This window comes from Chanodichthys erythropterus, chromosome 19 (assembly GCF_024489055.1).
Source record: "Chanodichthys erythropterus isolate Z2021 chromosome 19, ASM2448905v1, whole genome shotgun sequence".
Taxonomy (NCBI): Eukaryota; Metazoa; Chordata; class Actinopteri; order Cypriniformes; family Xenocyprididae; genus Chanodichthys; species Chanodichthys erythropterus.
The window spans coordinates 3,373,523-3,396,397 of record NC_090239.1 but is presented as its reverse complement, the minus strand read 5'-3'; the positions used below and the strand labels follow the sequence as shown (position 1 = coordinate 3,396,397).

The 22,875-nt window shown below is 36.2% G+C and overlaps 1 protein-coding gene across 1 annotated transcript in view; it reads left to right on the top strand.

Moving 5' to 3' along the window:
- adam12 (ADAM metallopeptidase domain 12) overlaps nt 1-22,875 on the top strand; it is a 127,694-nt gene that overhangs the window by 10,319 nt on the left and 94,500 nt on the right. The window contains exons 2-3 of the mRNA XM_067369625.1: nt 16,712-16,824; nt 22,084-22,157. Of these exons, the coding sequence (XP_067225726.1) occupies nt 16,712-16,824; nt 22,084-22,157 (187 nt within the window). The remainder of the gene's footprint in view (nt 1-16,711; nt 16,825-22,083; nt 22,158-22,875) is intronic.

Here is a 22,875-nt window from a genome sequence, read left to right as displayed (position 1 = left end):
ACCGGCGTGCATCTAATACATTATTCATTTTAAGAAGGTTGTGCAAGTTTACTGCCAGAATGCAGCCGCAAACTTCACATCAGCGTTTAGTTGATCCTGGTAAGCACTTGCACGTCACAATTGTAAACACGACAGCTTTCTTCTTACACGAGCTGGTTTGGTGTCACTGCATTTGTTTTCAGACCGTTAAATAACACACATTGCCCTGACATCCTGTAGAATTCAACCAACCAGATGATGACTTCAAAAACTCCTGAAGTGTTTCCAGTCAAGTGCGGCATATGCATCAGACGTTCAGCCAGCGGTCTGTGGACGTGACGTCTGAGGCTGAGACTAGTCGATTCCAGAAGATATGAAGTTTAGTTGTCAGCTGATATTTGAATATTTTCTTTGAAGTCCCCCTGTAGTCAATAATTTTATCCCTTATAACTTATTTTTGAAATACTTAATGCCTTAAAATAGCTTGAATGTAACTCTACACCCTTGCCTAGGGCTGGACGATATGGCCAAAATTTATATCACGATATAATTCTAAATTTCGGTCGATACGATATAATTCCGATATCGATATGAACTATATAATAGCCTCAGAAAAACTGCCAAGAACGGCCACAATGGATGTCTGTACCGTACCGCACCGAAACCGTGACCCTAAAAATAGGACTACTGTCAAATAAAAATAAAGAAAATAAGAACAAACAATCAAACTACAAGCAACATCACAAATAAGTACAATAAAGCAAATATTCAAATAAAATAAACAGTGCTTTTCAGGTTTTTCAGGTATGTAACAGTAGTTTTCAGGTACAGAAAATGGATAAAGTAATCAAATATAAAATAACACTGCATATTATCTTTACTGTATATAAGATGAATCATTATTGAAGTTACAAAAACTATTCAGTCAAGAGCAGTGAGTGATTTCTTTGTTATTTGATTTAACATTAAAAACAGGCAGCAGGAATAGTTTTTTGTTTCCCTTTAAGACAACCAGTACACTGTTACACATGCGCTGTCTTTCTCGACTGTTATACGTTCACTTAACACATAACTGACTATGTTTGCTAGGATACTCGACAAGACGGGCATGTTGACATCATTTTTTGTATGAATGTGGCCGTCGAAGCGCAAGACTTGAAAGAGAACTCAGTATTTGCGCGCTGTCTGAAATAAGCGTGTGCGCGCTTCGGATGAGCGCACACAAATCTTCTCATAGCGCGTGCGAGTTCTCTCTCTTTCGCGACTTATTCTTGAAGGTTTAAATCAGCAAGGCTCAAATGAGTTTAGTTTAAACACAGATAGCAATGTGTGCTGTTCAGGTCTCACCTGCGTTCGCGCGCTATCAACACCCGGGTGATGACGGTGTAAATGACTGGACATGAGAGCACACGGTACTAACGTTAGCTGTTTACAGTTTACAAAGAGTGACTGTTTTGTCCACGCTTTTTGATTATCGTCGTTTTGCGCATCCATCGACTGAAACATACATTATCTGAACTCTGTCTGTTTTCCACGTTACTATTTTAAACAAACCATATTAACCAATAGATACGCTGATGGCAGCGTGTCTCTGTGGTGTACGTCATCACGCAAATAGCCAATCTTGTTCTGCTCTTTCTAACCGCTGCGCCTCAAGTCAATGAGAAATGCTGTAATGTATATCGAAATACCGGAAATGTGTTTAAAAATCATATCACCGTTATCGAAAAGAATTATATCGCGATATATATTGATATTGAATTATTGTCCAGCCCTACCCTTGCCTCATTTAATATACACGGATCTATGAATATGATAATCAGCCCCGCCTCCACTCACTTGCACAAGCTCAGATGAGATCCACTCGGAGATCCACACGTTAACGTGATTGGTTACAAGGTAGTTTGTGATGTCAGAAAAACTGCGGGTTTGAGACTGACTGCAGTTTTAAAGAGAAAATACTTATGAATTTGCACGTGGTTTGTATTAAAGCATGTTAAAAACACCAGATAGACATATAAACAACATTAAAAACTTTCATTATTGGCATCTATATGAGTTTTTATGTTTGGCTGATGTGTCAAAAGTGTGACTTTTATTTTGACACACATGGGACTAATACTTTGATAGCACTGAGAATGCCAGAGCATCTGTCTTCATTAGTTTAATACACACAGTTTAAGTCTAATAAATTATAAGACAGAACTGTTAAAAAAAGAATGTACAAAAAGTATTGCCATGTTTCTATTATTTGTAAAGGCAAACTTGAAAGTGTGTTCAGCTGTCACTGGACACGCATAATTGACAAACTGTATTTCATTAATTTCAAACTATGCTGTCTTGTATCCGCTTCTCATATCTCAAATTCAATTTGCTTGTTGAATATCCTGTTTCAAGTCACATCTTAGATGTACAATTGGTTGTGAATGTCATTTCATGTTGACTTTAAGTGCCCAGGAAGTCCATTTGGGATCTGAGCATGGAAACACTCAGCTGTGGGTCCGTCATGGCAGTGAAATAGTGACATTGGCACACAGCCGTGAACCTTAAATAGGGCGGATGAGGATGGCCAGCCTGGCACAGAGGTCATACTGACCGCCCAGCAGGGGGCAACACTTTCACTTTGTCCTGTCTGGGGATGTCATCATGCCCCGTACAAAGGGAAAGTGTTTGAAGACTTCAGCTCTCTGTGCTCTGTTCTTTCTCATCTATAAGCACTTTGTATTTTGCACAGTGCAGCAACATTTACCGAAGCTCTGATGTGCAAGTTTTAAAGTTTTGAAATGATAAAGGCTCTAGATGGAACAAAAAGATGTTTTTTAACTGCTCAGTGCCAAAAGAGAACCCTTTTTCTTTAGAAAACCATCTATATTCTTTCACGTCAAAGACTTTAAAGCTTTTTTTGTGTGTGTGTTCACAGATAATGCCGGTAGCAAATGTGCTGATCTAAAGAACCAAGAGCATTTTAAGATCAATATGAAACATTTGCAAGCCTTTTTACTTCTTTAATCTGATGCATTTCTGAGTGAAACAAGAACAAATAGGACAGGACTTGATTTGATTCATCAGGATTCTTGGGATTGAGTCAGACGGAGCAAGTTCTTTTGATAAACTTTTGTTGCTCTTTGTAATAATGTGCACTAGTTTTGCACAGTAAGACCAAGAACATGTATTAAGAAAGAAAACAGGGTCAATCATGATTTCACGTTGACTGTAATTGCAACCTTTGACTGAAAAAAAGCAGCTCTTTGCTGAGCCTGAGGTAATACTCATCATGCTCTCTCAGTTGAAGATGATATTATAAGAGTAACCCGATGCTTTGTTGCATGAAGAAATCACAGGTCTTACATGCTGGTCTTCTCTTAGTGTTTCAGTACAGGACCCTGATGTCACCAGCAGACCTTCAGGGGCCATTGTGTGTTTGTTTAGTGTCGTCTTGCAGGCGGAGCTGTTTGGACTGGAGGTCGGCCAGAATAAACACTCACACCACGATCACAATGTGGAGTGGAACGGTAATGATGCTCAGAGATGATGTTTCTAGAGCATTGCTGTAAAGTCAGCATCTCCGTTACTGTTTCCATTGCTGAAGTCTGGGATCAAACTATCCTCTAACACTCGAGTGCTTGTGCTACAGACAGGAATGATTCCGCAAATCAGGCAGATTGTTGAGAAACTTTATTCTAACACTATTCCAAATTGATTTGAGAATGCTTTTTAAACTTCTGCATTTGAATTGAGGTTGCAAATAGGATGCAGAATTGCATTTTGAATTTAAATGCGAAGAAGTAGAAATTCAAGTTTATCAAGACAAACTGAACGTTTTCTTCACAAAGTATAGTTTAAACGTTTAAAAAATTCTTGAAGTTTAAATTAAATTCTTGAGAATTTAATTATGGTTTAAATGAGAAATAACTGCAGTGCTCTGGTCAACCGCTATAGAGTTATTTTCGCTATAGAGTTAGAAACGGTAAATGCTGTTTACAGGTTTCATAGAAAGACCCTGCGTTCCATTCGGAAGGGCTCATCCCTGTGCCCTAATCCCTTCAAAGGGTTTACCCTCCGGAGTGAGAGCTTCGAAGGGATGAAGGAACGCACTTCTGGGTCATCTTAACGAGACAATTAAAGGATTAGTTCACTTTTAAATAAACTTTTCCTGATAATTTACTCACCCCCATGTCATCCGAGATGTCCAAGTCTTTCTTTCTTCAGTCGAAAAGAAATGAAAGTTTTTTAAGAAAACATTCCAGGATTTTTCTCCATATAGTGGTCTTCAATGGGCACCAAACAGTTGAAGGTCAAAATTAGTTTCACTGCAGCTTCAAAGCGTTCTACACAAGACGAGAAATAAGGGTCTTATCTAGAGAAACAATCACTCATTTTCTAAAAAACAAAAAATTCAATTTTATACATTTTAACCAGAAATGCTCATCTTGAACTAGCTCTCTTCTTCTTCTCTATTAGAATTCCAGCAGTGTAGACACTGCAAAGTGTAATACTGCCCTCCACAGGTCAAAGTTTTGAATTAATTTTTATATGCAATATGCTAGTTCAATAGTATATAAAAATTAGTTCAAACTTTGACCTGTGGAGGGCAGTAATACGTGTCTACACTGCTGGAATTCCAATAAAGAAAAAGAAAAGAGCTAGTTCAAGATGAGCATTTCTGGTTAAAATGTATAAAATATTATTTATTTTTTTAGAAAATGAGTGATTGTTTCTCTAGATAAGACCATTATTTCTCGTTTTGTGTAGAACGCTTTGAAGCTGCAGTGAAACTAATTTTGACCTTCAACTGTTTGGTGCCCATTGAAGTCCACTATATGGAGAAAAATCCTGGAATGTTTTCATCAAAAACTTTCATTTCTTTTCGACTGAAGAAAGAAAGACATGGACATCTTGGATGACATGGGGGTGAGTAAAAAGTTTATTTAAAAGTGGACTAATCCTTTAAGGAAGAGTAGATTGTGCGAACTGCACCCTTTGTTTAACATTAGTTTATTTATTTATTTTTGGTTTATTGCATCATATTGTAGGCTATATTGTGTATATGTATTTGAAACACTGATAAAGAGAGCTGTAAAGTATTTTTGTTTGAGTACAATTTAGTTTTGACCATAATAATGTGCCAAATCTAACTCATATAAATATTAAAGTATTATAGAAAAATATTATACATACATTTATAGATAAAATCAAACTCCAAGCCTACTGTACCCATTCTGTGACATCAAACAACTTCCCTGTGCAAAGGATCATGGGGGCCTGAAGTGTCCATCAGTTGTACCCTTTGAAATCCTTCATTCCGAAGGGCCCTTTGAAGTGGCCAGTTTTGAGCACTTTGGTTTGGAACGACCCTTCAATATGGTGTCCATGATTATTTTCACTCCGAAGTGCCCTTTCGGAGGGCGATATATCCCGTTTGGAACACTCCGAGAATGATGTGAACGCGTATGAGCGGGCCTGAGCCAAATCAGTCTCGGTAAGAATACTGTCATGTTTGCAGACTAAATAGCTCAATACGAGGGGCAAAGCAAAACACAAAGGCATGTGAAATAAAACGTCATCATGTTTTAAAGACGAGTGGATTAAGAGGTGGAAATAACGGGTGGTGGGCACAGAATGCTAACAGAACTCTTGAGATGTTACGAATACACACCCATCACAGGTGTTGCGTGCAAACTCAAAATACATCAGTTACATACCTTTGTTTTAATAGGTTTTTGTGTGTGGTGTGGGTTTCAGGGACGTTTAGATAACTATTAAAGAGCTCAGGCACCGTTATTTTGCCAAGAAAGACATGTTCCTGGATCAACATATTTTGTTGATCCTGGAACAACATTCATGTCTGAAAATTTAGTCTCAACCCTATTCCTACCCCTAAACTTAATCCTACCATAACTTCTCCCTAAAATCAGAGGGGAAAGATATGTGAATAACACTGGTGTTGAAGCACCTAACCCTGGTTGCAAGCCTAAACTTGACATAAATGGTCCCTCAAATCTGATTGGTTGATTGGAATGTTGTTCCAGGATCAACAAAGATGTTGATCCAGGAACATTTCGTACTTAGTGAAATCACATTCACCTAAAGGGTTCACATGTTTTTTTTTTTTTTTTAGCTATTATCTGTTTAAATGCTTTAGTTTGTTTTCATATTATAATAATATAATAAACATTTAAGCATTTAAACTGATATAATATATCAGTTTAAATAGAGTTAGAACCGATATAATATATCAGTTTAATACTTCAATTATTTTTATATTTTAATATATTATATTGTTAGCCTTATAAAGCCTTGCCATTAAAAAGTTTGAAACCCCCTGATATAGAAATTATTGGAAATTCAACAAACATTTAATTTTGATGATTTTGCTAATAATTGACTGTAAAAAAAAAAAAAAAAAAAACACATTATGGTTGTCCCAAACCATCTCAATGTAATTGCTCATATTATTATTATAAAGAACTGTCCTGCATGAGATTTTTAAAATAGAATTCTTGGTAATAACTGGTACAGTTAACACAGCACTGTAAAAAAAAAAAAAAAAAAAGTCTCAGTTTACCTAAAATGTGCTTAATTTAGTTATTGAACTGCATGATTTTGAAAATGATTTAGTCTAATATATTACTAAGTTACATCAAGGATCAAATAAAATCGAAATGGCACATTAAAGTTAAAAGTTACAATTGCGTGATGAAACCATTTTTTGTGTGTGTGCTTACGTACGCTGTACAGGTTTGGTATAATAAATGTTTTTGCTCAGGTGGCCAAAACTGTCCGCTCAATAGAGAAAAGTTTTGCTCAGCAAGAAAAAAAATGGAGGGAACATTGCTGACCACGATACCTTGGTACTGAAATTTTCAAAATGTGATGCTTTGAGCTCTGTTGAGTGGATTGGTAAACACTTGATTGGCTTTTGTGTTTTTGTGTTCATCAGATATGTCTGCGATTAGCAATGATCAATGCTTCAAAAACATGTTGTAAAAAGACATCAATGAAGCTCTTCACTGAGCGCTTACACAGATACACACAGGAGCGTTTGAAAGCAGGCGTCTACCAGTGGACCGGTCAGCTGATAGATTGTGTTTGTGTTAGATTGTGTCCTCCTTCTTGTGTTTGATTTCAAAAGCTTCCGTGTTGACCATTGTAGCCACTCACAGATATATAACTTTGCTATATTTATTATGTTTATCATTACCAAGGTCTCTTCTTGTAACGTCTGTAGCCACAAGCTTACATGAACTCGTTCAAAGAAACACAAGCCTCTTGGGGGTTATTTTACTAAATCCCAAGTGTGTTTTCACTGAAACTTTTGCTCTTTTGTCCCAACATGATGTGGATCTGTATCAGTGGATTATTTCATTATTCACCATAAGCCTGCACTCATGGATTTCCTGTTTTCTCCCGGTAAAGATGGAGAAGGGGTGTTCCTCATCATCTGTCTCGGATTAACTATAATTCTTTTTCCTTGAGCTGCACAGAAGACCTGTGTTTTCCTCTGTCACACATTTGTTTCCAATGTTAGGATGCTCAGGACAGTTTGTCGCTGTAGCGATGGGATCTTCATACTCTCATTGAGCGAGTTCTCCAAAACCGCTGGAGGCAGAAACCGTGTATTTCTCTCTCGCATCTTTATCTCACTCTCTATCTGGACTGCGGCCAGTGTTTTTTGCACAGCGTCTGTTTGAGCTTTCTTCTATTTTTCTCTAGGTTCGTGTGGAGAGTCATCAGCATGTCACCCGCGGCGGTGTTTTTCATTAATAATCAAATGCAGTACAGCAGCGGGATATGAACATGCTGAGTGGCTTTTTTCACAGGGAGATGCTGTCACTGAACTGCAGGTGTTTTCAAAGTGAACCATTAGTGGTTACCTGGGTAGTTAAGTAGACCTTGAGTGGAGACTTTCTGGAAAGACCAGCTTAGACCATCATTTACCACATTTATCACTTAAGTTCACGTTGTCTGGCAGTGTTTTAATGAGAGGGACCCTTTCCTGCATTGAGCCTAAGATCAGGATGACTCTGCTGGTTAGTGTTAGTTTAGTGCTGGTCTGACTGTTGGGCCAGTTTTTCCACACTTGTGAAATTGTTCAAGCACTAAGGGTGAATGGTATGTTTTAGCTTGTTATGAGTAAGTTTATATTACAGCAACAATAGTAATGTATGAGGGAAGTTCTATGAAAAAAAAAAGGTTTGCATTTATATTGTAATCACTATTTGAGTGAATTCAACACTTTAAAATGAAAAGTACTTAATATTTATGTATTTAGTTATTTATTTTAGAAATATTATCTCTTATATAAAATAATATCATATAATATATATTATATTAAATATTTATCATGGTATTATTTATTTATGATAATAATAATAATTATTAGTAGTAGTAGTATTATTTCTTTGTAATATTATCTCTTTTATAATGTGGTATAATGCCTGTTTTGGATAATTTTTGTAAATAGATAAAACTTCAAATGAAAGGTACTTCACCTCAGTTTGTTTATTTATAATAATAATAATTATAATTATAATAATAATAGCTACTATTACAGAAATATTTTTTCACTTTAGATTAAGGTCCAGTTCTCACTATTAACTAACTATTAACTTCGACTTTTGCCTTAATAAACTCCTTATTGCTGCCTATTAATAGTTATTAAGATAGTTGTTAAGTTATGTATTGGGTAGAATTATGGGATGTAGAATATGGTTATTGCAGAATAAGGCATTGATATGTGCTTTATAAGTACTAATAAACTGCCTAATATGAATGCTTATAAGCAACTTGTTAATCGTGAGAATTGAAACTAAACTAAAGTGTTACCATTTTTTTTCTTTATAACAGTATATCTCTTAAAGGCGCCCTAGAATTAAATATTGAATTTATCTTGGCATAGTTGAATAACAAGAGTTCAGTACATGGAAAAGACATACACTGAGTTTCAAACTCCATTGTTTCCTCCTTCTTTTATAAATCTCATTTGTTTAAAAGACCTCCAAAGAACAGGCGAATCTCAACATAACACCGACTGTTACGTAACAGTCGAGATCATTAATATGTACGTCCCCAATATTTGCATATGCCAGCTCATGTTCAAGGCATTAGACAAGGGCAGCCAGTATTAACGTCTGGATCTGTGCACAGCTGAATCATCAGACTAGGTAAGCAAGCAAGAACAATAGAGAAAAATGGCAGATGGAGCAATAATAACTGACATGATCCATGATTACATGATATTTTTAGTGATATTTGTAAATTATCTTTCTAAATGTTTTGTTAGCATGTTGCTAATGTACTGTTAAATGTGGTTGAAGTTACCATCGTTTCTTACTGTATTCACGGAGACAAGAGCCGTCGCTATTTTCATTTTTAAACACTTGCAGTCTGTATAATTCATAAACACAACTTCATTCTTTATAAATCTCTCCAACAGTGTGTAATGTTAGCTTTAGCCACGGAGAAATATCAAACTCATTCAGAATCAAATGTAAACATCCAAATAAATACAATACTCACATGATCCGATGTATGCATGCAGCATGCATGACGAACACTTTTTAAAGATCAATTTTGAGGGTTATATTAGCTGTGTGAACTGTGTTTATGCTGTTCAAGGCAAGCGCGAGCTCCGGGGGTGGAGAGCACGAGATTTAAAGGGGCCACAACCTATATATCGGTGCATAGTTAATGATGCCCCAAAATAGGCAGTTAAAAAAATGAATAAAAAAAAATCTATGTGGTATTTTGAGCTGAAACTTCACAGACACATTCAGGGGATACCTTAGACTTATATTACATCTTTTAAAAAGAAGTTGTAGGGCACCTTTAATATATTAATATTATTTCTTTTCTTTTTTTTATTTGGAATGTGATGGACAAAATGGTCATATAACAAAAGCGCTCTTACAGATGGTTAAGCTGGTCAAGTAAGGTATTCTGGCTGGTTTAATGGTTCAGGTAGTGTGGTGAGGTCAAACTAGCATACTAGTCTCCAAATAACAACATACTATGTGCTTATTATTTTAGCAGGAAGAGACTAAAGTCAGATCTGTGTACTTCAGTCCAGGGAAAGGCTGTGCTCTTAGTAAAAGAGGACTTTTCACAACAACAGATAAAAGATTTGGTGCTTCATTTGCAATGAAAGAAAAACGACTGTGAGGAAATGGTTATTATTGAGCAGGCTGTCACATCGCGGGCTTGTGTAAGACAGAAAACAGCCCCCTGGGTGTTCAGGAGGAGTGTAGGGCTCGTTTGCTTTAACTGTATCGCCGAGGCTTTAGAAGGGGTTTGTGGTTGCTATATTGAAGTGGTTGTGAGCCAAAAACTGCATGATTAACTTTTGGAGATATTTTTTCTCACATCCCCTCAGGTCCAGATGTCAGACAAAGATGCTGTATGTGAACTTTACTTCAGACTCCCACTGGAGATTAAAGACTTTTTTGTTGCATCTTGGCATTGTAAAGTTGTCAGACCTACAAGATCTGCTCAAACTGTGGTTGAAACGCCAGTTCAGATGGATGCTGACTTGACACTACTAAGGCATTCTGTATGCAAAGTTCACTTTTACATGGTGTTTGAACAGTTGGTGTTGGCAGTGTGTCACAACCACCCTATGATAAAAATCCATTCACTCCATTTTTTTAATCCCCTTAAATCATAAGAACGAGCTGTTTTCATTTTCTGAGCGATATGATGTCATACTGTTCAGGCCCCGGCCAAGACTGCTGACGAACTCTGCCGTATTAGCATAGACTCCACCCTGAGCGAGTTGTACACTGTTCCGCCATTATCTCCAAGCCGGAGCAGCTGTAGCGACAGGAATGTCTCGTAAACAACTCCGGTGTTTTGTTGTTGGATGTAAGAGTGAACATAACAGTCATCATTTATCCCCGACATAAGAGACACCGCTGCTGACTGTTTCTGACAATTTCAGTGCGTGAGATTGTCCTGTTTTGTTTTGTCTGTATGCCGGAGCATGAGCTCTTGAAGCTCCGCCCTCTTCTTGAAAGGGGGCTGGGAGCAGCAGCTCAGTTGCATTTAAAGGAACACACACACAAAAATGTCACGTTTTTGCCCACCCCCCAAAAAATATAGTATATATTGCTATAAAAAATTATCTGTGGGGTATTTTGAGCTAAAACTTCACATATTTTGAGCTAAAAATTCACATATTTTGAGCTAAAAATTCACATATTTTGAGCTAAAACTTCACATACACACTCTGGGGACATCCAAGACTTATTTTACATCTTGTAAAATGGGGCATTTTAGGTCCCTTTAATATAGTCCTAGCTAGTTTAAGCGGTATGTATGATAATTTGATATAATTTTTGGTTCAGTAATGAAACTCTAGAGGGCGCAGGCTGATAGGTGCTTTACATGCAATCTGCAAACAATCACATCATTACCACATAGTTGATTGGCCTCTGCTGATCCTGCGGCCAGTGAGATTGTTTGCTCAACATTTAAATAGTCTGGTTCATTGTTTGCTGTAAGCTAGTTCTGGAGTTCCTCTAAACCCCTCCACCTCCCCCAGCTCCACCCGTCTATATCTGCTACAAGATTTATCTATGTCTATTTATGCATCACCAGCAGCACATCTTACCTGCTCACAGCAGTGTGTCTGTATCTATTAGCAGCAGCAGAGACTAGAATCTAGTCTGCCAAGATCAAATACATTAACATTGCCATATTCAGTAACATGCTAAATGATTGAAATATATGACCACTAACCATGAATTATTGAAATGTATATTAAATCCATGGTTACTTTACTTAAGTCAGTTTTAAGTATAGCTGGTTGCCCAGCCTGAAAAGTGTCCAAAATAAATTTAAAGCCACCAATATTTCAGACTGAGACCAGTTCAGACCAGCTTAGGCTTGTTTATGCTTTTTTTTCCCCAAGTGGGGAATATAGAGACCATCATGTTATTGCTCAGAAGTTTCCTCAGGGCTGATGTCAATTTCAGGCAATCATGTCACTGTGGACTTTAGGAGCGTCTATATGGAGTCTTTAAAAAGAAATTTGACTATTTCTGATGGTGTTTCAGAGATCAAAGCAAAAAACTGTCATTTATTCACACAAACACAGCTTGTGCATTCATTTACCACATTTTATTTTTTTTGTCAAATATTGAAAAAAGGATTTGCATCTGGAAATGACATAAGATTTTTGAGGCACTGCTTTAAGGCTTTATACCTTTATTATTCAGTCATTTGCTCTCATAAATCCAGTACAAAAAATCTGCTTATAAAGAACAAACACATATAACATAGACGCTCCCAACCACACGATAGCTTTATTGACTCCACTGAAGATATATAAATAACAGCATGGGTGAAGAGTGTAATAGCTGAAGTTTCTCGCTCTGCTTTATTGAGCATGTAAATAAGTGCTGGAGCCACGTTCCCTCACCACATCTCTATAACTTCATAATTTACTGACTCTCTTAAACGGCTCCACCACACAAACAGGAGTTTCTGAAATGAACAAATATCGCTTGTTGTTAGGTTCACATGGAGCTCGAGTTCTCCCATCCATTACCCCGTTTACAAGTGAACATTAAAAGCCCTGCTGTGTCGCGCTAACAATAGTGACCATTCACCCACAACTGTGCTAATGTGAAAGAAGCCAGTCGCTCATAGAGGTGTACGGCTTCTTCAAAGGACCACCGAAATGAAACAGCTACAAACGTGATGACGATTCCATGTGTGTGTCGGCCGTACTCGTAAAATAGTGACGTCAGCGTAGACCCGGCTACTCTGTCACCCAAACTAACCTCAAAACCTGCAGCATTAGGCTTCAGAGGGCTGCTTTCAGAAGCAGTTGGTGTTGGATTCAGATCTGTCAAGCTCTGGGCTTGATTGTTTAGGATCAGTTTTATTGCCATGGAAATTATGGCTAATTCTACATCAGCCATAAGAAATATAGCCTCAGCTGTGTAGTGGGGTGGTTTGGTGTAGCGGTTAAAGCTGCAGTCACACTAAACGCTGTGTTCCTTTGACTTCAGTTCATATGAATGCAAACGTGGGAGAGGAGAATGACTCTCCTGTTTACATAATAATAATAAAAATAATAATTATTATTATTAGTAGTATTATTTTGGTGAGTTCTGTTGACATAATATTGTTGATCATTACATCAATTTAATATTGTTTGTAATTTAAACTCAAATTTCTGCGTTAATTGGCTTTTTAAAAAAATTAAGTTGTAGTAACTTAATGAAATTGTCTTGATAACTTCGGAAATTAGGCATGCTTTGCATAGGACTGGATAAGGAGAATAAATATTGAAATTAAGTGTTGTTTTATTTGTTTTTAGGGAGGAGAAAGACCTGATAGTGTTTAATGTTGTGAAGTTTGACATTTAAAGGAGTTTTTGTAATGTTGATGTTTTTGTGGTTACCATTGTGCTGAAGAGTAGATAATGAAGGTAAACACTATTGACTGTAAGCAATGACTGCGCTAATGCCAGTGACAAGTAATATCTTACTTGTTCATTAAATATACATGTTAAATAAGTTATGCTAACATGTGCTATGATAGCTGTTGATTTGAACTGAAAAAGATAATTGGTTCCAGGGCTACAACTCTGGTAATTGGAGTGACTTAATTAGTAATCAACTTAAAGGATTAGTTCACTTTTTTAAATACAATTTTCCTGATAATTTACTCACCCCCATGTCATCCAAGATGTTCATGTCTTTCTTTCTTCAGTCGAAAAGAAATGAAGGTTTTTGATGAAAACATTCCAGGATTATTCTCCTTATAGTGGACTTCAATGGCCTCCAAACGGTTAAAGGTCAAAATTACAGTTTCAGTGCAGCTTCAAAGGGCTTTAAGTGATACCAGACGAGGAATAAAAGTCTTATCTAGAGAATAAGAACTCGCTTCTGTCAAAACCACACTTTTGTATTCTTCAAAAATCTTACGCTGTATGTCCTACTCCTTCCCTATTCTACTTACGGAAAAAAATGGAACTGGCAGGAAGGTGTAGGACATACAGCGTAAGCTTTTTGAAGAATACGAAAGTGTGGTTTTGGAGGAAGCACTTGTAAGTCAATCATTTGTTTATATAAAGCATGTACAGTTGTATTTTTTTCAGAAAATGACCCTTATTCCTCGTCTGGTATAATTTAAAGCTCTTTGAAGCTGCACTAAAACTGTAATTTTGACCTTCAAATGTTTGGAGGCCATTGAAGTCCACTATAAGGAGAATAATCCTGGAATGTTTTCATCAAAAACCTTAATTTCTTTTCGACTGAGGAAAGAAAGACGTGAATCTTGGATGACATGGGGGTGAGTAAATTATCAGGAAAATTTTATTTGAAAGTGAACTAATCCTTTAAAAATTTGTGTTCATGCTACAAATTATTAAGTTCCTCTAACTCAGTGTAGCTTGTTGGTTGAACGTAAATTTACTAAAAGTTGTTGTAACTCTATTTTAACATATTTTCTTAATTTATTAATACTTTTATTTAGCAAGGGCGCATTAAATTAATCAAAAGTGGCAGTAAAGGCATTTATAATGTTACAAAAGATTTCCATTCCAAATAAATGCTGTTCTTTTGCACTTTCTATTCAACAAAGAACTGTGAAAAAAAAAAAAAAATGTGTCATGGTTTCCTCAAAAATATAAAGCAGCACAACTTTTTCAACATTAATAATAAGAAGAAATGTTTCTTGAGTCGCAAATCATCATATTAGAATGATTTCTGAAGGATCATGTGACACTGAAGACTGGAGTAATGATGCTGAAAATTAAGCTTTGCATCACAGGAATAAATTACAGTTTAAAATATATTAAAATCCAAAACAGTTATTTTAAATCATAATACACTTTCACAATATTACTGATTTTACAGTATTTTTTGATCGTGGCTATGTTTATTTGAGTGTTTCAAAGAGTCTGTAAATGTGCTGACCGAGTCATTTCACAATGTTATCTGTCCAGTGTCTGTTTCTTTTCACAGTGTGTCCAGCGAGTGGGAAACCCTCGTATCAGACATAAAGCAGAGCTGAGATGACTAATCTATAGCCTCAGTCTGAGAGGAAGACCTGCTCGCTGTAACACACACACACACACACTTCAGTTCATTCTGCGAGAGAGACAGCGCTGTCTGTCCATGAGTCCAGAACAGAGGAACTTTGAGGTCTATGAGGCCGTCTGATTGTGGGATGAAAATGTGAAATACATCCAAAACCTAGTGAACTACTTTGCTACATAAAATCTGCCAGCATATAATTGCTAGTTACCTTTTGGAACAGCTGTCATGTTGAATGCGTGCCTATGATGCCTTACAATGCTTATTTAAAATGCAAATTAAGTTCAATGTTTACAATAGTTGATTACAGCTGTAATCTTTTCATTTCTCACTTGCACGCATTATAAATCAAGAAGATCTGTACGTATTGCAAAGACGCTGTTTCAGTTGTTTACAAAGATTTAATTAAGACAAATAATGTAAGGCAGTAGCATGTAGATGCTAGTGAACTCTTTTGTTTGGACTGGCGTGGCGTTCTGCACGTTTAAGTCTCGTTCAGTGGGTTTGTATTGTAAACTAAACTCTTAACAGCTCGGCTGTGACTGCATAATGAAGTGTTTTCCTACATGATTAACGAAATGCACTGCTGCTGTCATTCTTGATAAATGCTTGATGTGAATGTGTGTGTTGTTGTCAGAGAGTTCAGTGAGTGTAAATGTGTTTATATTGTTAACGTCTCTGTGGTAAACTGTATTGTCTGGGAGGAAACAGTTTGCTTATGCTTGTACAGAAACACACAGGATCTGTTCCAAAACTACTGTAGTGAGCTGCTGTGCTGGCATAGAAAACTAAACATGAATATATATATATATATATGTGTGTGTGTGTATGTATGTATATGTGTATATGTATATATATGTGTATATGTATATATATATATGTGTGTGTGTGTGTGTGTGTGTGTGTGTGTGTGTATATGCAAAAAATATATTATGACTCAAAAATAAAAAGTAAAACTAGCCTACAATATGTATTACTGAATGTGATTGACATTGAAAAAATTAAAAAGAATAAATAGCTTTTTTTTATACTTGACTTTTGACTTTTTTGTTTAAACTTGACTTTAATTTGATTTATCCTGAATGAAAAAAAATAGTAAAATGAATTATTGCAGTTACAAAAACTGGAAAAGAAAGACTAGCCAGGAACTCATTCATTGTATGAAGTGACCTTGTGTTAAATTTAATCAGACCTCAGTTGTGTGAGAGAAAGTAGAGATCAGCTGTGCATTTTCATTTGAGTGAGATCTCTTGTGGCCGCACTGTACAGATGTGAATTTGTGTCGTACATGTGATGTCACTTTAATGTAGCATATAAGTATGGACGAGGCCACAAGAACAAGCTTCATTGGGTCATTATAAATGTTTGATCTGAATCAAATCAGGCCTGAAATAGATGGTTGCAGTTTCCAGGGAGATTGTTGTCAGGGCAAACCTGATATTTGAGAGCATCGATTAACAATGTTGTTCATGGCGTCACTGCTGCAGGCTGCAAATACAAACGCTGAATAGATTTTTATAAAGCATGGACTGAAGAAAAACAATCTTAGACTGATTTTGAATAAGCAGTGCTCAGCAGTGTTAGTCTGTGAATTAGTGATTCCGTCGGTCACTGAAAAGTTTAGGTCAAAGATTGGTTGTTTACTTTAATGTGGAGATGTCATGTACTTGTTTTTCTTCTTTCAGCTGCCTATCCGAGCCAACACGACACACTAAACACGCTGGAGCATTATGACGTAATTGAACCACACCTGCTCATTGGAGGACAGCAGAGGCCGGTTAGTCTCATCAAGTCACTGGTAAGTCACTGGTAGAATCAAGCCCTTAACTTCTTTCTAGTTTAATATCTTGTGCTTTTTTCCATGTTCGTCTTTCTTTAGTGTGTAATGTTGCTGTTTGAGCTTGAAAAATGTCTGCAAAGTCCCTCCAGCGGGAGTGATTCTCTATATCAGTGTCACTGTTTCTGAACTCCCTGAAACGCATCTGTTGTAGTCTTGAGTTTTCTTCTGGGAATGAACACATCACATTATTCCTCATTTAAATAATTCCCATTCAAGACATATGCAAAATAAAGGGGTGGGGCCTAGTTAAGTTAGTTAGTAGTGTGTTGCAACTCACAGTTATGGTAAGGGACTTTCCAAGACATGTTCAAAGTGCTTGACCAATCAAAACACACTGCTCCTGCTGACCAATCAGAGCACGTTGTGCTTTTCGGAAGGAGGGGCTTCATACAGACAGGAAGTAAACAAAGTGTTACTGACAGAGCTGCAAAAATAATGTGTTTAAACATTCAAGCATGAAAACCTGTTCTAGTAGAGCCAAAAACAAAATCAAGACTTAATTGGTCCTCTTTACATATGCCATTATATGCTGACTTTAAAGATAAATGTGTTCAGTACAGATTATGATTACAAGCATGTTTTTTTTTTTAGCAAGGAGTGAGTTTGAACTGTTTGATTGACTATGAAGTCAAATTAATGCCTTAAAGTTTTGCAAAACAAAACAAAAAAAAGAATGAGCAATAAAAAAATGTTTTGCAAACAAAAATAAAGAAATTGCAAATGAAAAATAAAGTATTGAGTATCGTGCCCTCGTTTCTTGACTCCACCCACACGTCAAACCAGTGCCATAAAGAGAACCGCGCAGAAAAGTGAAGCGCAAAGGAAAACCGGTATCGTGAGCGCACGCTTGACTGAAACGCAGAATAAAATGAGCGTTGCAAATGATTTAGCAGGTTTGAGCATGAAAAATATGTGGCAAAGATAAAATAGCATTAAAGCTGTCATTGATTTTTGTAATTGATTATATTTTTATCTTTGCACTATTTTATTTTGGAATTTATTATTTTTGTTTGCAAAACTTATTTTTTTCTGCTCAATACTTTATTTTACTTTGCAATTTTTTATTTTTGTTTGCCAAACATTTTTTTTTATTGCTCAATTCTTTTTTGTCTTATGCAAAACTTTATTTTTGTGCAAAAATTTAAGGCATTAATTTGACTCCACAATTGACTGTTTGATTTTGGGAAGCAGCGAACAGACCTGCCTGTGAGGGAACATGATTCCTGGAGGGGAATTGTTGATATTGTCCATAATGCAAAACATTTCTCAGCCAATTTATGGATTTGCAGACATGCAGCCCTGTTTTAAAGCCCATTTGTTTGTTAGTTTATTTACTTGGAGTGTGTTTTTTTTTCTTACTGGAGTTTGTAAAAAGGTTTTACAGACACATTTTACATGTGAACCACCTTGAACAACAATCATAAAGAGTAAATCGGACCACCCAGGGATCACTGTGTGTGTGTGTGTGTGTGTGTGTGTGTGTGTGTGTGTGTGTGTGTGTGTGTGTGTGTGTGTGTGTGTGTGTGTGTGTGTGTGTGTGTGTGTGTGTGTGTGTGTGTGTGTGTGTGTGTGTGTGTGTGTATGGAGGTTCAGCATTTGGAAGAAGGTAATTGAACTACCGTAGTAAAGGTTTGTTGTAGCTTGTCTAAAACAGAATATATATCATTGCTTGAAAATGAATATTTGAACCTTTTCTACAACCAAAGCTGTTATTCAGTTCTGCACATTATCTTCCAGCTTTACTGTTTTTACTCTGATTCATTAATTATTTTCAGACCATGCAACATTTCAAATGGCTAAGTTCATTTTCCTTTAAAGAGGTGGTTCTCCTAAAAATATAAATTGTCATTATGACAGTTATGACCTTATGATCCTCATGTTGTTACAAACCCATATGACTTTCTTTCTCCTGTGGAACACACACACACAAAAATCTTTACACATTTTTTTCCATACAATGACTGTTCAGCCACTTCTGTCAAGGTCAAAAAGAACAAAAAAGTGTCATAAATAATCAGAGAACTGAGGGTTAAAAGGGGTTTAAAGGGTTAAAATCTTGTGTTCCACAAGAAAAATAACAGCATAAGGTTTTGGAACAACATGAGGGTGAATAAATGATGACAGCACTCTCATTTTTTGGTGAATTATTCCATTTAATATGGAGATTGCAACACGCACAAGTTCTTCTTTTACAGCCCTTGTAGATTTGCACGCATTTTATTTATGGTATTTTGCCTTTAATATATAAGTCAAGGGAGCCAATAACTACGTGAAATGTATCGGGATATGACACAATCTGACCCACATCACCAGAACCAAGCACATGCTCTACCTGCTGCGCCAAGGCTTCAACTTCAAATGTGTTTTTCAGATCATTGTTCTTCTTCATGACCCAGTTGGCATCGGCTCACTGACTGACACAATGACATTCTCCTGTAAAGTTTCCTGGAGCAGCACAAGAACATCCCTGAATACTCCCAACATCAAGTCCAGGATGAGGCTCTTCAGCTGGAATGCTGTGTTTTGTTTTCGTGGGACATTTTTCATCTATTCTGACACTTTAAACTTTGGTTTCGTCTCTTTTTGCTCCAGTCCTCCAATGGTTGTTTAGATCCCCCAGGTGGTCTTCGATAAAATTGAGATGGGAGGTAATGTTATTGTTGGAGACCGGCGATTATTCAGTAATGCAAGTCCCTCTTGGTCCTTTCCAGCAGATTTATTAATTAGTGATGGTGACTTGCAGACAGATTCGTTTACTGACTCTTTCTGTAGGGCACCAGTAAGGGGAGAATGAATACTTATATAAGCCAATGCCAGTCACATCTGAAGACCATTGAAAGCTTTGTTGAGATTTTCGTACTTCTTGCTTTGAGGTTTTGGACTCTTGCATTGATTTAACTTTGAAAACTCTCTGAGGAACCCTTACAATAGTGTTAAATTCGCTCCATTTGTTTGCTTAAGTACAGATTTATGGAGGTCAAAGTTGTTAGCGGTGGATTTGTAACCAAGGTACATCCACAAGAGCGTCAACCCCCAATGTCTTTTCATCAGTGATTTATACATGCACTCTTATGAACCCACAAACTCCCAACTTATTCCATGCGGTTTAATCATTTTTCAACCAAGGCAGTGAACGTCCATGTGTTCAGTAAAGCAATAGGCCACAAGATGACGTACGTTACAGTGATTTTACCATGGGAAAGAATTTGGAATCCCATATTTTCATTTTTCATCACTTAAATGAAGGTCAGACCATATTCTAGGTCAAATTTATGCTAAACACTTAGCAAACGTTCTTTCACGATCTGATTTACCTTGTGTGAATTTGTCACGGTTGTAGCCGCGCATTAACATACATATGCAATGACGCATTGAGCTCTTCATGTTAGACAGATGATTCATGCTTATTTCTGCCGTATTTTGTCAACGCCTGGCTGGTTTAAATCCATTTCCCTCAGAGCCTCGGAGTAAATCTGCCGAACTTTCAGACTTACTGAGCGTGAAGAGAATTAATGTCAGAGAGAATTGAAACATAAAACTAATCCTGACAGCTATAGACCTACGACACAATGGCGGATTCATTTTATCCTGCACAAAAGCCCACTCAAAGCTGGAAATGTGCTTTCTCTCACTTTCTATTGGTCTGAGGCCTCGCATTGTCTATTAGCAAGCGGTTGGAACTTCCACGAATATAACTGCAAACAGAACATGAAACTGCTATTGGAACCCTTTTTACTTTCATAATGTGATGCATTTCTGAATATTTAATGAGAATAAAAATGTAGGACCACATTTTTGTTCTTCAGTCTATAGGGAATATGGTTATTTACTTCAGTTGATATAACTGTGTGGATAAACCAGCTCTTTTACTCACACTATTTACTCATTAAGTCATGCAACTGAATCCATAAACTCTCACATAACATTTCAAATTATTGTCAGTAAATCAAAACCAAGTAAATGTTGAAAAGCAAGCCATCAGATTCTTTGACGGATTGAAGTATGCTGAGATGGGTTCGCCATCACAACATAGTGTTTATAGAGTGTCCAGAAGTGCCACGTGTGTGTAATTATGTAATCTACCAATCAGCTGCCTTCTCTTCAAGTGGCAATCAGCCAATTGTCAACCAGCGTTTTGTAGGTGGATGTAGAAGATGAAATGCTAATGCAGCAATAGGTGTCTAATGAGATGGTTTGGTCTAAATTTTTAAATCTGAGGGGCCGTTTACACAACGCACTTTTCAAAAACGGCAACTTTTTTTTATCTGTTTTGGCTGTTCATTTACATGACAACAGTGTTTTGATGGCCAGAAAATGCAACTTTTGAAAATGATACCATAAACAAATTACAAATAATGTGAAAATGGTGCACATGCACATGTATACAGGCCCTTTTATAAAGATCTAACTGCATGGTGTAAAATGCATAGCGCAAGTGCACTTAGGGAGTGTCCGAATCCATTTTTGCTTGTTTAACGACGGGAAAAATGGTCGGCGTAAACCTAAAAGGTTTATCCCTTATCTCTTAATGAGTAATGGGTGTGTTTTGGGCATAGCGTGCAATAAACCAATCAGAGTCTCATCTCCCATTCCCTTTAAAAGCCCGTTGTGCTCATGCCAGGGAGAATTTGATATTTACATGGCGGGATTTGCAAGCGGAAAAACTGAACACTTCTGCTGTGATTCTGAATATCTCTTTCTTGGAATCCTTTTTTTTTTTTTTTTTTTTTTTTTTTTTTACATTTTTTAAACAATATTAAAAAAAAACAAAAACAAAAACAAAAAAAAAACAGAATATATTGTGTGTGTATAAATAAATAAATAAATAAATATATATATATATATATATATATATAATGTATATATTAAATATTTAACATTTATTTATTTATTTATTTCTGTTTTTCCCACACAAAAGTGGATTTACAATGCAAAATAACATTTTAATATGCACGTGGGGTTTTGACAGTACTAAATATATTTTAAAGTCATTTGAAACCAACTTCCCTTCAGGCTTTAACATGCTTATATAGAGCAAGCCACATTGTTGCCCTCTGCTACAATGAGTTTTATTTTTTTACCATCCATTAATGTGGGGATGTCTGATTGCAGAAAATCTGATTTTGTCTCTGATGTTTTAATATTTCTTTTTTTCAGGTGAAAATGCATTTCTTTCGTGCCTTCTGTCTCTGACTGCTCTCTGTATGTCTTTTTCAGGGTCATCCTGAATCACTGAAGGTGTTGATTGAAGTGGACGGTAAACAACTGCTACTTGCTTTACAGAAAAATGAGTAAGTCCTTCATTATTCTTTCTTTACCAAATACAAGGTACCATGGTACAATGACAGTAACAAAAGGTAACCATGGCACTTGACCCCTAAATATGATTAAAAAAAAGATAAAATAAAAAAAAAAACTCCCATCATATAATTTAAAAGACAACTATGTATTTGCATGTATAAAGACCCAATTTAAACTCTGGATAAATTAAATATTGTAAATATGATTAGATTTTTTTTTCTATTACATTACTGTGTTTTCCCTAGTACTGCACTGTACTGATTTATTTATTTATTCCAATTTATTATTTATTTGATATATTTCAACTTTTTTTATTGTTTATTTATTTTAAAAAAAAAATTTATTTTATTTAACTTTATCATTTACGTTTTAAGGTTTTCCTCCCTAGCACTTCCTTCCAGACACCCTAAAGAAATGGTATTATTTATTTTGTACATCCACTTTCTTTCATATAAATGTATCTGTATCTGGTGAAGGATACCCTTCTGTGTATTTTTCATAGTTACAACACTATACAATTAATATGGGAGCACGTTCAAACGGAATCGGAATCTTTTGGCCATTTTATTTTTATAACAGTTCTGACTCTTCTTGTTCTGTCAATTCTTGCATCATTGTGTTGCTCAGAATAAAATACTAGTGAAGCTATCAGTTCAGTGTATATTTTGGTAAAGTATTTGAGTATTTCATAAGGCACTGTATTGTATC